This window comes from Polistes fuscatus, unplaced genomic scaffold (genome assembly GCF_010416935.1).
Source record: "Polistes fuscatus isolate 324 unplaced genomic scaffold, CU_Pfus_HIC Scaffold1, whole genome shotgun sequence".
NCBI lineage: Eukaryota > Metazoa > Arthropoda > Insecta > Hymenoptera > Vespidae > Polistes > Polistes fuscatus.
In genome coordinates this window covers 18359223-18374717 of record NW_025112997.1, presented here as the reverse complement: position 1 = coordinate 18374717, position 15495 = coordinate 18359223, and the positions used below count along the sequence as shown (strand labels likewise).

At 39.2% G+C, this 15495-nt stretch overlaps 1 protein-coding gene across 6 annotated transcripts in view; it reads right to left on the bottom strand.

The window, feature by feature from the left end:
- Positions 1-15495, bottom strand: part of LOC122515355 (RNA-binding protein Musashi homolog Rbp6) — a 557776-nt gene that overhangs the window by 148974 nt on the left and 393307 nt on the right. For all 6 annotated transcript variants that reach the window (XM_043632682.1, XM_043632674.1, XM_043632690.1 and 3 more), the window contains one exon: positions 13784-13876. In XM_043632682.1, coding sequence (XP_043488617.1) covers positions 13784-13876 — 93 coding nt within the window. The remainder of the gene's footprint in view (positions 1-13783; positions 13877-15495) is intronic.

Sequence of the window (15495 nt, the reverse complement as noted above, 5' to 3'; positions counted from 1 at the left end):
TTTTCGGCAGAGAATTTCTAGAGGGGTCCCTCTCTCTCTCTCTCTCTCTCTCTCTTTCTGTGTGTGTCTCCGCTTGGTTGTACGGCCCTGCGCGTCTCGCACCGGCTTTTCCGCTAATATTTCATCGTCGCTGCCGGCAGGCAGGCAGGCAGGCAGCGAGGCAACGCCGGCCATCTTGTTTCCGGGCCCGGGTGTGCCGGAAACGGCCGGATGTGCCGCGACAAAGCGCCGTTGCGGAAAAATCACGGGACTATGAAGCGTGGATAAACAGAGAAGGAACACAACAGTCTCGGCCATGGCACACTCTCTCTCTCTCTCTCTTCCCTATTCTCTCTTCTCTCCTTCATTCGCACGAAATACGCTTGTCCGTTTCTACATTTCAATAGAATCGGATCCTACGAGGAATCGGATGCTACGAAGAAATATGAGGCAAATGAGAGCCTTTACGGGGTTAGTTATTCTTCAACAAATTTTCTCTAACTTGAAATCTCTGCTATTACTTACTCGTTCAACGAATAAGACTGACGATGATATTTTTAATTACATTGAAACAATTGAATACTATTATTTATTTGAACAATTTGTTTCTTTCCTTTCAAACGATGCTTACAAAAATTATTTAAAGAAGAAAAAAAAAATTCGTCAGGATCCATGCGAGAGAACGCAGCTATCTCATTTTTTTATTTGTCCCAAGTGTAACAAGAATGTTTGTTTACTCGCGAGAAGTACAAGATAAAAAATACTATAACGAATCCTACTTAAGAAATGTTTCTAACTGAAATTACCGCTCGAATGGATAAGAAGATACGGGCGGCAAGACAAATTTGTAGGATACCGAGTACGAACGAAGAAGAAATGTTGAAATTTATTTAAACAAGAAGACCTCTTTATTTCCACGATTTTAACTTTTACCTTCTTCGCCAGCATGATAAGACTTTTAAAGAAGAACGTTAGATGTGTGTAGAGTAGTAAAAGTAGATAAATACTGTCTCATGTTCGAGAGAACGATTGCGAAATGGTGCAGGTGTGACAAATATATCTTTTTTTATTCTCTTACATATTAATAAATGTCTTCCTTCCTTCTCTTGTTAATAAAAAAAGAAAAAATATGTTAGATATAAAGTTATTTCAAGTAAGACGGGGAGTGGTTCAATCACTTAAACCAGCATTCCTTTCAAAATCGTTCTCCTGAGTTTTAGACGATGATACATAAATACATATATATATATATACATAAATACACACACACATATATATATATACTTTACAACGTTAATCGAGATATATAGTTGTTAAGGTACGTAAATACAATCTAATTCTTAGAGTACTGCTTGGGTTGTACTTATGCCCGGAGAGTGAAGATTCGAAATGCGTCGATGGGTTCATGAGAGCTGCCTAGTTTGTTTGCCGAGATAGAGGAGAACTCGATCCACCAACAACTAATCTTAAGAAGATCCCGAGCTGCGGGTTACGATTACGCTCAAAGGAGAACGCTGTGTAATACGGGAACCGCAAAATCCACGGGAACAAAGTTGCTCCTCCGTGGTATTCAACTCGAATATATATCTCGTAACATTTACTGAGGTAATTACAAACGTTATATCTTAGATATCGTGATGATTATTTTCTGAAGATAGGGGAAACAACCACAAAGAAAGAAACTTTTCCTTGTTGTATCGTTGTAGTCGTCGTCGACAGATTAGAAAAGCCCCAACATCATCTCTCTCTCTCTTTCTCTCTCAAGCTATTTCCACCACGATGAGAATTCCGTTTTCCACGAGAAATACTGGGGGAAGAGAAAGTATCGCCAAAGGGAAGAAGAAAGAGAAAGAGAAAGAGAAAGCGATTATTCGGAATAAGAGAAACACCGAGTAAGATCCACGATTCGTGGCTTAAAATTGTATAAAACACGATGAGCAGTAGGGTAGTAGTAATAGTAGTAGTAGGTCGAGGAAGAAAATCAAAATTTTGTCATCCAGTCGTAATTCGAAAGGGCGCGAAACCACGTTTTGATTTATCCCCCGAGGGTCATATAAAACGGGGACAGACTATTACATTTTCGACTCGGTTTCGTCATCCATCGTATTCGATTTCGCTTATATAGGAAATTTTACGAATTTTTCGACCGGGTCCTATAGCAGCAGACCAGCAATTCTTTCATTCTTCCTTCCTTACGAAGAAAATCCTTTTCGATAACGTTAAGTACTTTTGGATAAAGTACACTCGAGATTCGGATATCGGCTCGCAAAGAGAGAGAGAGAGTATTTTCCTTTCTTCGCAAGAAGCGCGTCGAATCGAATTTTATTCATCCATCCAAAGTTTTTCCATATATTTATGCAAGAAAAAAAAAAAGAAAGAAAAATAGAATAAATTCGTTTTACGATTTTTATGGAAATATTTTCACGAGACCTTATCCGAAGAATAAAGAGATGGTTTTTCTCTTTATCAAGCCCACCACCACCACCACCACCATCCATCCAATGTGATATTTCATGCGTAGATTTGGCAAAGAAATAAGAGCTTTTTAGTGGTATGCAAGCCGTAATTTCCACTCGCTTCGGTTTAACGATGTACACAGGGTGGTGGTAGAGGAGGTGGCTAGAAAGAGAATCTCTTTCCCCTACGGTTGAAGCTTTATTCCGGAGACACAATTTTCCCTGTCATGAAACCATAAACATAGCCCGACTCCTCCCTTTTCACCGGTACCTTAGCCAACGCTATAGCTAGCGCACCCCCTAATCTGAACGCCACTCTAGCGCGACTCCTGCGTTTCTAGCGCCATTTAGATAAACTCGTAATCTAGGTACCGTTTTCTACGGTGAAATATACCCTCGAGGCGTTGCACGACCGAGCCCTGGATTCACCTCTCCTACATATCTACCTCTAACATAACTGTGTCTCTGTGTGTATGTGTGTGTGTGTGTGTGTGTGTATGCAACGTACATGGATTGTGGCTAGAAATACGCGTACACGCATTCGTCCACACACTTGGGAAACTAAAAACGATCGAATGCGAGAGAGAACCAAACTAAACGATTCTCGCGAGCCTGCCATTGAATTTACTTCCAAATACAAAAGAGATATTTTTCCTCTACTCTTCTACGGGGTCAATGCAAAAAACAAGAGAGAAAAAAGTCAATTGGAATAATGTTAGAGAGCAGCATCGCGAAATTGTTACCACCGTATATATTTTATACTATTCGAAAGTACTTTTTTAAAAAAAAAAAGAGTCAAACGAAATTAAATTTCGAAATGTATAAATTATTATTCTCAACGATACGTTCCCCGCGACACGCTATTGATCAAGAACGTGAAAAGTGTTCGATGTTGTTTGGGTGTGTCACACTTTTAAAATGACCGAAGTCGAGGGATGAATAGAGAGAGTAAAAAAAAAGAAAAAGGGTGTGGGGAGGGGGACTACGATCATCATCGGAGCGGTCAAACGTAACCAGCAGCCGCAAGTAGACGGCCGAATGGGCAATGAACGTTCAAATGCCTCATGCGGATGAACCATTATTCGCGTTCAATCGACATTGCAACATGAAACGCCGACAATTGCCCGATAAAATCATTATACGGCTCATTACTTGTCAACTGCATGCGCTCATTGTCCCCGCCTTTTAATTTACGACTCCCAATGTCTCTCTCTCTCTCTCTCTCGTTGCAATTTGCTATTTGTTTTCTGTAGCAACGATGTTTCTTTCACTAACAGTTATTTGTTGAAAAATTGTCCCCCCCCCAACATCTCTTTCTTTTTCTCTCTTTTTTTTCTTTTTTTTTCTACGAGTAAAAGTATTTTAACGGGAATATAATAATAATAATAATAATAATTATCGCTATACTCGTTTGCTACGAATTAACGTTGAAAGAAAAATAAAGAACAAAGCAAAAAAATATCTTTCACGAAACGCGTAAGCGAAAACGACAACGCGATCGTATATATATCACTAGAATTCATTCACGGATTGGTTATTTTCAAAGCTCGTAATCGAAATGTATATATACGAGATTCGAGAACAAATATGAAACTTTCTCTCTCTCTCTCTCTCATTCTCTCTTTCTATCCCTTACACCGTCTATTCTCGTTTTCTTTTTATCCCCGTCGTTATTTACGATAGAAGATATCGAAAAGTTGAAGCGGGCCCCATTGAAAATGGCCCGTCGTTCGTTTCACGTACTTCCGAGCATCGATAAAATACAAGCTAATTGCCAGTGGAATTTAACAGCAGTTAAATCCTCAAGTCTTGGATAATTATAAGAAGTTATAAGATGCTTCCTTTAGTTCGGCCGTTCGCCTTTCCCCACCGTCGTGTTACTACTACTACTACTACTACTAATACTACTTTCTCTTTCTCTCTAATAGTCTCGACTACCTTCTTCATCAGCCCACTTTACCCTCCTTCATTCCCCTGGCGCCCACCCTTTTAAAGGCACTATCCCTGGGGGCCGTTAGCTGCAATCAAAGTTAACCCGGAGTTATAGGGGAAAACTGCAGACAGGCAGTTAATGTTTAACGGGATTGTTAAATGCAGGCTCTCTCTCTCTCTCTCTCTCGCTTTCCCTTGTTCCCCTCCCTTTACTCTTTCTCTCTCTCTCTCTCTCTTATTTTTCCTCAACCCTTCGCGCAGTTTAACTCTAGAACCGTTTCCGCTCGATTCGGCGGCCAACTTTTGAGTTCGATCATAGTTTAGCAGAAAGGGTTTCGCCTTTGACGGAGGATGAATTATCATTCGTGGCCAATAAAACGGCTTTCGCTAACCTACTTTGTAGTTTCGTTAAGAGAGCTTACAATCGTTCTTTTAAAACTAGAAAATGTTATGTCACGTGATAGCAAGGGCCGACGGTGAAGCGTTTGATAAACGTACGTTTAAAAATCGATCGAACCATCCGTTTAATTTCGCTACTTTCAAATTATTCCTACTAGCACGAATAGAAATTCGAGAAAAGTTCGGTTAAATGAAAACATGATGGATGATAGTATTCGTAAGATTATACTCGAATTGTCGATACGTTTGCGATTCATCATTTACTGCAGTAATTTAAATTCTTTTTATCATACTTATTATGCAATATAAAATGTCAATATAAACTAATAACGTTTTATAAAACATTCCAATAAGTTTTTCATTTCACAAAAGGAATTTTGAAGTTGTACGAGTAGTAGTAGTAGTAGTAGTAATAGTTCTTGATAAAGTAGTATTTATAACGTTGAAAACTCTAAGATATTGTTTAATAATTAGTCATCTTTTCCGGAATAGATAATATAAAGGTATAACATTCCTCGAGACAACCTTACCCTCTGTAAAATCAAGTTGTTCGTCAAGTTATTTGTCTCCGAAACCTTAGGTATAGCTATTTAACTACGCTAGCGTAACTTTCCTGTCGCTACATTGCTAATTTATTAGTCTTCTTTATCATTCTTGTTCTCCAGCGCCTTTTCTCCTCCTCCTCCTCCTTTCTTTCTTTCTTCAGTACTACCGGTAATTTATTATATCTTGAGTTTACAACAGCGGATCGATTTAACTGTTCGCTAGAGAATAACGCTCGGAAAATAAAACGTAAGAACGGATGCAAGGAAAAATACTGGCCCGCCATAACGGCGATGCAACTTTTTATAAACTTGTTTACCGGCACGTACGCACGTACGAGGAGTGGGGAGAGGGGGGCAGAGCTTGAATGTTTCATATCCGATTCTCCGATGAATCGATCGTAGATTCGAAGAAAGTTGTAATGCAACGTACATTATCCCTTTTCTTTGGCCCTTCCGCTATTTATTTTTCTTAATGTAATTCTCACGAACAAGATAAAAGAATAAAACCGTGCGTAGTTAGAGAACGTGGATGTTTGTTTCGCGTAGCAATGATTACTCTTTATTTATTCTTGTCATTTCTCGAAAAAAAAAAAAAAAAGAAATAACGTATAGGGGGCGCAGCACACGTGTAAAAAAACGCTACTTCTGGCACTTGTTCTTCCTCCATCATCTCCCTTGTCCTTCGTCCCTTCCCCCCCGACTCCTCCCACCGCCCTTTCACTCCTGTTTCGAACACGTTGCATCTCCGGCACATACCCATTCTCCTCTCTGCCCCCCCCCATCCGCACCCACTTCTTCCTCTCATCCTTCTTTTCTCATCTCTCTTTCTCGGCATCGTTGTGGGTGCTCCAAAGCGTAGTGGTGCACAGTCTGTTGGTGATTAGTGCGCTCATTACGCCTGACGCTAATGATGCTTGCATCACCAGACAAAAGCTGCGACAAGCAAGCACGCAAGCAAGCAAGCAAGCAAGCAAGCAAGAGTGCTGCACGAGTTCTCATCCTACTCGTGCTTATCGACAGTCGGACGAGGAGAAAGAGAGAGAGAGAAAGAGAGAGAAAGAGAAAGAACAAGGGCAAAAGAAGAACTGAAAGAGTGAGTGAGAGAGAGAGAGAGAGAAAGCCTCTAGCCAACCTCGCGAAAGGAAACCACTCGCGCCTCATTTTACACAAACATCCATTTTCAACTTGCATATACACGCCCCCTCCTCCTCCTCATCCTCCTCCTCATCTTTCTCAATACTATCTTGACACCCCTCGGTACCCTGTCGATTCACAATAAAAGGGTTGCTTTCTTGTCCGAGGCAACATTTGATAAAGAGACATCGAAAGTCGTTACCACGCGTGTTATTGATTTGCCCCTAAGGCTGTAGGTTAACTTTCCCCCCCCCACCCCCTCCGATCCTTTGAACGAAACTTTTTTGTCTACCACCTCTCCTCTCGAAGCTCGCATTAAAGTTTCGAATTCGTTTTGAAAGCTTATGCATAAAAATAAAATATAAAATAGGTTTATTTTGTTTTTACAACGAGATAATATCTTCGCGTAGGTGCAAACGTGCGTTGTGTTACTACTCCTCTTTCCTCTCCTCTCCTCTCCTCTCCTTTCTTATATAGGACGCTTTTACATTACTTTAACGCTGTTAAAAGGAACGATGTGACAAATAGGTGAGAGAAGGGGGAAAAAGTTCTTACACGAAGACGATACGACGAGAAGTCGCGAAAATCCTGTTTTTTATGGTGGCACGCAGACGGCATACGGTATGTGTATTGTCTTCGGTAAAGACACGAACAACGACGAGGAGGAAACTGAGGGAACGACGAAACGGTGAGGCATGAGCGACTAAGACGAAAGATATACGTTCGAAAGACAGTGGCTGCCTGTTAGGGTTGGTATACACGTTGGGGTGACGCGATTTCTTTCTCAAAAGATGAAAGAGAAGAGTATACGAAAGAAAAAGAAAGAACAGGAAAGAGAGAGAGAGAGGGAGAGAGAGAGAGAGTGAGGCATCACCACGTCCACGCCGAAACACGAGGAAATTAATAAATTGCTCAAACTTAAGTCGGGCCTTCTAAGTGCTGGAATAAAGGACCCTCATAAATTTCATTCCACGTGCTCGAGTATCTACGCTCGAAGAAACGGTGGTTGGTTCCCTACTTTCGTCCTCGAGGAAGAAACGCTTTTCCTTAGGTCGTTTCTTTATTCCCTTGACTTTCACCCTCTCCTATATCCAATCCTGGCTTTTGCAAATTTTCCTTCCTTTTTTTTCTTTTCCTTTCCTTTTTTCTCTTCTTTTCTTTTCTTTCTCCTTTTCAAGAAAATCGAAAGATCCGTCTTAAGTTGGTTGTTGGTAGAGAAAAAGAAAAAAAAAGAAAAGAGGAAAAAAAAGGAAAAGTTAGGTAAAGAACGCGTAAGATAATTTAGAAGGTTACCACCACCTGCTACAGGCAATGATGAATACTGGCTGAGGTACTTTTACCTAAGATGAATGTGTGTCGAGTAGAGAACGAACGCGACGACACGAGTTGGTGCAAATTTTAAAAATCGTAATTATTATCCTACCTTGGTAGATGGGGTGGTGGGGGGGGTGGGGAGGGTTATCGCGATAGTTTTATATCCACTCGTATTTTTTACGCCGCGAACAGGTACGATATATCGCATCTCGTTATTCAACGATTTCTCCTTCTTCTTCTACTTTTCTCATCTCTTTTCCATCATTCTAATTCCGTTAATGGTCATTTCTCCAAATGATTTCGAATAAATGAATCTACTAAGATTAATTAAGATTTTCTATCGATAAAATAAAATCCTAATAATCGTGATAGATAAAAACGACTATTAATAATGATTAACCATTCGTTCGAATTTTTTATAACGATCGTTGTCGAACGATTGACTCGTCATTGAATGTATCATAACAACATTTGTTAATGATTCATTAATCGTTTTCATCTTGACTGTATTCGATCAGTAAAACAAAGGAACCCTCGATGAGCATTGTGCATCGTGTTTTAGTCTTATCGGCAAAGAGAGAAAGAGAAAGAGAGAGATAGAGATAGATAGATAGATAGAGAGAGAGAGAGAGAGAGAGAGACTCGATTGCATTTTTATCGGGATGAAAAGTGAAGCACGAATTCGATGCAAGCGTTGGTCGCTATCGAGATCAACGATGGTACCGGTTTCGCTGGGTCGTCCGGACGATGGCGGATATAGAATAGATGGGAGGAGGAGGAGGAGGAAGAGTAGAAGAGGAGATGTCGGCGGAGGGGGGCGGAGAAAGAGAGGGAGGGTGGCGATGAAGGGGTGCCAGAATGAATAGCAACGTGAAACAAAAGCACCAGGTTACAAATGGCGTGTATTCGCGACGGCATTGTTTTAAATGGCTGTCAGGCGTCCGGAATTTATCCCGTTTTGCTACGTGACAAGCGCCATTAAATTTATTTATTCACCCACGCAAGCATAGCTTTACGAAAGAGAGGAATACCCTGTAAAAGAGAAAGAGAGAGAAAGAGAGAGAGAGAGAGAGATACACACACTGATATCGCACGACCTTGTGCGGCGTTCGACGAATCAAGAAAAAATCCGTCGAGTACGAGATGGGCTAGGATAAAAGCACGGGAAGGATTAATTAAATCAACAAATTTTCCTATTCTCTCTCTCTCTCTTTAAGATACTTTACTAAAAGGGTGAAGCTCTTAAACGTAAAGAAGAAAAAAAAAAGGAAAAACAAAACTGCTACGTGTAATAAGCTTTTACAAATTTAATCGCAATTATCTTCTCGTACACCAGCACGCTTCGTCGACGATACATTGAAAAAAATGTTTGAAATATATGTTTTCCAATGAAGGCATTGATTAGCACGAAAAAATATTTCTCAAATCAGAAGATCAATGTAAACTTTGTAACTTTTATTTTCTACTTTCCGTTCTAATATCTTTTATTACTTCCATCGTTTAAAATTAGTTCCTCCGAGAGAGTGATTTTCATGAACGATTCTCTGATAGAATTTAATTAACTCGAGGGAAACGACAAAGATGTTAACGGACGTGAGGTATTGAACGAGAAAGAATGTAGAAAGGTTTGACTAGGTTGTAAATCATATCAATTATTAATATCTTAATTTCGAGTCGGCCGTTAAGTATCATGTCGAAAAGGGGGTTCTTCTTCTCTCAACAGTGTAACTACTTGGACGTTCTCCTAACGTCTTTTCCTATCATCCCTTATCCAGCTATTTTTCCTTCTTCCATAGTATCGACCATCGAAGGAAATAAGTTGGAAGTTGAAAAGGGAGCGCAATTAAGCTCTCTCTCTCTCTCTCTCTCTCTCTCTCTTTCTCTCTGTTCCCTCAGTCTTCGGGGATCTATTCATTTTTCAAGTAACGTCCTCGGACACCCTCATCTAAGTTTTAAATCGCGTGCAACCCCTCTCTCGGTCTCGATATTTCCGCGAATGAACCCACCCCCGATGGTCTCGCTCGAGTAAAAGAAGGGTTGATTGACTCGTCGATTTATCGAACCGACTTACGACACGAGATATATATATATATATATATATATCGTGTCATTTGATTTTTAACCCTTAGAAATAAAATTTCGTTAGATTTGTAATGATATAAATGAAAGAAAAAAAATATAGAACACGTGTGCGAGATCTTATCGAAAATATTCTCACTCGGTGAATATCTAAATAAACAATTCATAATTTCTTAATGCAATAATATTTGAGATACAAAAATCTTCGATTATAACAAAAGTTACGTCAGTCTGATGGGTAGCAGATAAGAAGATAAGATTTTCTTTCTCGCGTTATATGAAACTTGACGGATCAAATAAATGTGTAACACAGTTACTGACAGTGTACCCATCTGAGTTTTGTTCGGCTAACCAAGAGATTTCACGAATTTATCGTAGAAGAATCTTACGGAATGTTTCTTTTCCTCTCTTACTCTCATTCTATTTCTTTTTTATCTTTTGTTTTTTTTCTCTCTTTCCTATCCTTTGTCATTACTACCACCACTACCAATATCAACCTTCTAGAAGTGGAAAGAAGATGAGTATTGAGAGGTCGAAAGAGATATATCTTGACTACGAAGAGAATCCGGATTGCGATATAAGATTACGAACGGGACCCCAATGATGAAATCTCTTATATGTATATACAATCTGTATGTATGTGTGTATATGTGTGCACGATTGTTACATATAAACCGTGCGAGATGTTTCTTCGTCTACTTTTACATCCTTCTGTCGATATAAGTGGTTTCGTTGTATGTGCCGAGTGCTTCATTCGTAGGAATCGAAGCCTGAAATGGCTTCACGTGGATACGTCTGTGTGTGTGTGTGCGTGCGTGAAAGGTGGTCCGATCGTATCTTCGGATATGGGTCAGCCACAGGAAGGTTGATTCGACCTACTACACAAGCCGGAAATTCTGCATTCAATACCGGACGAGACTTTTCGTACAAAACGAAAGGGTAAAGAGGGTTGAGAGAGAGAGAGAGAGAGAAAAGAAAAGGAAAAAAAAAAGAAAAGAGTACGGTGATTTAAGTCGGAGATAGCAACTACGTTCCGATATCTCAAATCCATTTTTGGCTCAAGCTACAATCGATGAAGAAACATACTCTTCTCTAACCTCTTTTTCCTCCCCCACCCCCATAATTCTCTCTCTCTCTCTCTCTCTTTTCAAGCTCTTCCTTCTTCTTCCGTTCGACCCTTTTGCGAAATTGCTTCGAGTGTCACCTGAGAGCTAAAAGTAACCACGAAGCAAACCATAGAAGTCAAGTTTTCCGATAAATTCTTTTACCGGTGTATTTCAAGCGAACAAGCTACGTTTGGCTTGTCATGCAACGATAGCAGTTTCGAGTTTCGTCGTACTATTTTCACCGTGAGAACCTAGACTTCTGTCAATGATAAACGATATCGAGGCCATCGAATGGTCGGTCGGTCGGTCGGTCGGTCGGTGGTCTTCACCAGCTATCCATTTTACTGTTTAAACAATTATAAACGATAATAATAGGAAAGGATTTTTTTACATTGTGATTTTAAAACGTCTCTTCTATTTTTCTTTTTCTTAATAACGAACGCGACGAACGCGAACAAATGGTTGATTAATTAATTATTTTTCTTTTCTTCTAGCGGTTTTGCTTTCTTTCAAAATTTCTGAAAGAACGAATCGATAATAGAAAAGTTTCGTTTCTATCGAGGCTATTTTAAAAAGGCACAGCGGCCATTAGTTTTACCAGCTGTAAGATTGATCGTCATTAGTCGGTCAAAAGTTATTCGTAACGTTCGATTGTTCGCGAACGTTCGAAATCGTTAAACGCGTAAACGTGAAATGAGATCGCAATGAGTTACGAGTGTCTCCTCTATTAATGGAACGAGCAACAAATCTTCTCGAAAAGTTTCCACAATAACGCGTAATCGTTTATCGTAGTAGTGTCACGAGTCGATAGAGTATAATTAGTGAAAGATCTTCTCGTCTCAGGTGGATCCATTTCAACAACTACTTATCGTTTATCAACAATAGAGATACTTCGTCTGGATCATTTGAGATTCTACGTTTAATTTCCAACGAAAGTTTACGATGGTCGGATCAATGCATCATGGTCCGAGTCCTGTATCGTGGTATAAGTGTGTAAGTAAATCGTTTAAAAGATGAACAAACTTCAAGGTCGAACTATACCCTATCGATTCCACGTCAACTATGTTTAATTTGCGCTAATTGTTGAAATTAATAGTCAAAGTTTGCGGTAGACCACTGGGTTCCCTACGAAATCGCTTTTAAACTTCAACGTATTTTGTCTCTGAAAATATATCCCATCGTAATCTTCGTAACAATAACGCCGAAGGATTCTCCTCTCCTCGACTACAAATACGAGTGGTGCTTTCTCGTTTGTAGAAATCGTTTGAATTTCATGAACCGAATCCGTATCAATCGCGAATAGATTTGTGAATGTCAATCGTTAAAACTTCAACTTCTGAAAGATAACTGATACGAGATATTTTTCACGTAGAAATTAATGATTTGAGAAATACGATTAAAAAACAATTTGTAAATACGAACGGAACGAACGAACTAACGAAAAAGTTTCCTTGCATTTTTTATCGACGAATAAAGTTAACTCGATTTGAAACGATGACGCGGTGAAACCATAAAATATCGTTTAATTTTTATCCGAGAAAAAAAGAAATCCAATTTTTTGTTGGTCTTATGCTCCGCGAGTTAAAGGAATAACGAGCTTGAAGTTTTTTATTTATACTCTACAAGATAGTACGAATATATTATTCATTAATAAAATTGATCGATTATTTATATATATTTTCTTCTTTCTTCGATTATTATTTAACGTCTGCGTCTAAATTTGGAAACAATATTATTGATATTTTATTTTGTCTAATTTTAAACGCTTTATAAGTAATTAAAATACATTTCTAATAATCAAGATTGAATTATCAAAAAAGAAATGTAATCAAATTCTTTTACACATATACATTATTATTTCTCGTTGTATCTGCAATGAAAAAAAAAAAAAAAAAGGGAAAAAAGGGCAGACGATGGGGTGACGGGGGGGAAACAAACGAAATCACGAATGGAGTGACGATGAAACTGGATCATCCAAGAACATAATAAACGACGAGAAGTTCGATGAATAGTAACGACGTGTGTCGAGTATGGGGGGAAAGAGTGTGAGTTCGGTTATGTTCGTCGAATCCGACGGATTTTGTTCAACGCTTGGAAATCGGTCGGTTGATGGTGGTGGTGGTGGTGGTGATGGTGGCAGGCAGGGTGGCAGGCAGGCTGGCAGGGTGGCAGGCAGGAACGCAGGAAGCCCCTCGAATAACCGAAAATCGTGAAACGTTCGGGAGTATTTGCAAGGTGGTCGGTTGGTCTGTCAGTCGGTCGGTCGGTCGGTCATATATGCAGCTCGTTTCCAGGCCTCCCATCGAAAATAAATCCAGTTTCGATCGTGCCGAATTTCGTGACAATCGTCATCCGCGATGGTTCCACCAGTACGACTACTACTACCAGAACCCTCACCAGCATCACCATTACCAGTACCAGGTCAAAGCAAAAGTGAAAGAGAGATAAATAGATAGTTCAAACGCATAAGAGAATAGGATGCAATATAGGATGATGACGTCAACTAAAAGCAACAGTAACTTTGATGGATAAACATAACGCCGTTCGTTCGTTCGTTCGTTGGTTGGTTCGTTCGTTCATTCTACGAACTATGTCGTATCGCGATTTAAATGTAACCCCGTGCTTCTCTCTCTCTGACGTGTTAATGGACGTGTCCAGGCATAGTGTAAATTTACTGAAAATCAAGCCGGTCCATCAATTCGATCGCTTATCATGATAAATACGACGTATCTATCTGGTATTATACGTATGTATACACGAGAACGGTGTAATCGCATTTGATAGACAAGATCTATTATATATATCTAAATACATATGTATTTCTCTTGGTACTACTCACCGGACCGAACTGCTCGAAATAATTTTTGACGTCCTCCAGCGTCGTCGGTGCCGATAGCCCACCGACGAATATCTTCTTTGTCCTCGTCACCATCTGCAACACGAAAAATTCACGTTTTCATTATACATCTAATTTCTTTTTAATATCCTATATTTATGTAAATACGTACGTATATTATCTCTATGAACGATTAAAAAAAAAAAAAAAAAGAAAGAAACGATAAGAACAAAGTTCTTCTTTTCTCTCATTGTGTAATATAATTCGAATAACGGCAAGTGGGAAAACAGCTTGAGAAATGTGGTTAAGTTCGTGGATAAAGAAATCAATAAAAAGGGTTGTAAGTAAGATAAGCCCTTTTGTGTATGCGATGTAAAAACAGCTATTTGAAAAAGATCGTCTGTCGCTGTTGACGTTAAGAGCAAGACTGACGACGGTTATCTGCTACGTGTTACTCGGATTTATTCTTTGTTTACATTTATTTTATCGTCTCATTGAACGCGCAATCGTGAAATATCGTAGAGGTGAAATGAACGTTGCTTTATGCAAACAAAATCTTTCTAATCTTTGTATCGCACGCAATAATGTTTCAAACGAACGAGTACCACGTGTGTCTTCTTTTCACGTTTACGTTGCAAAATGTATGTAAATTTTAACGCACGTTTTGGGGAGTGGGGGGAGGAGGGGGCTGGTGGCACCATTTAAATGCCATTGAAGTGATTGCGCGTTTTCAGTTACGTTCGTTGTTTTAAGCACTTGGAAATTTTGGAGAAAGTTTCGTGATAAATTTTAATACGAATCATTGCGCGTTGAAGTTACAGAAAGTAACGCCCCAACAGCATTAACAGCATGAAAATGTATATTCGCTTGGCAAAGATTGCAACACGGCATATAAAGTGGTGGGGGGGGCAGGGGGTGTGGAAGAGGGAGAAAGGAAGTATAGGGCATGAAAGGTCACGGCCAAAAGGGAGGAAAAGTATAAGATGTAGGTGGCCTTCGCAGTGAAAAAGCTCTTCTTTTTTTTCTTCCATTCCCATTCTCTCTCTCTCTCTCTCTCTCTTTCTCTTTCTCTTTCTATTCTTTTCTACCACGAATCATAAAAGCTTTTTACTTGATAACGTACGTACTTATCTACGTATATGTATCCTACGTATCGTATAATATATACATAAAAATATGCTACAACACGTGAAAGAAAAAAAAGAAAGGGTGCATTTCGAGAAATAAACGAATGCAATTGTTTTGCATTAAAGGATTCCTAAAGAATTAGAAATTAAATAGAGAAAAATTCCTATTATAATGGATTGTCTTGATATTCGTACTTTTGCTTTTTTATATGAAAAGAAGAAAAAAAAAAAAAACAAGAAATGAAAAATTCTCACAATGTCCCGATATTTTTTGATTAAATTCGGTTATCTCGTTAAGATACCGCACTCTGTATTATATCATCGAGTTCATTATTGAACGAGAGACTGCTTCTGTACGTGGGTGCAGGTAAAAAAAAAAATAGCAAGAAAGTAAAGAAAAGGTAGAGATAGAAAGAGAAAAGAAAGATTGAGATACGTAAAAGAGAGAGAGAGAGAGAGAGATAGAGAACACGTTAAGTGAATTGAATGTACGTACAGTCCGGTCGAGTGGCTGCATTATGAAATAATGAAATGAAAGCGACTCCTTGATCCTACGGAACAAGACGAACCAATCGCAAGAAAGTGAGT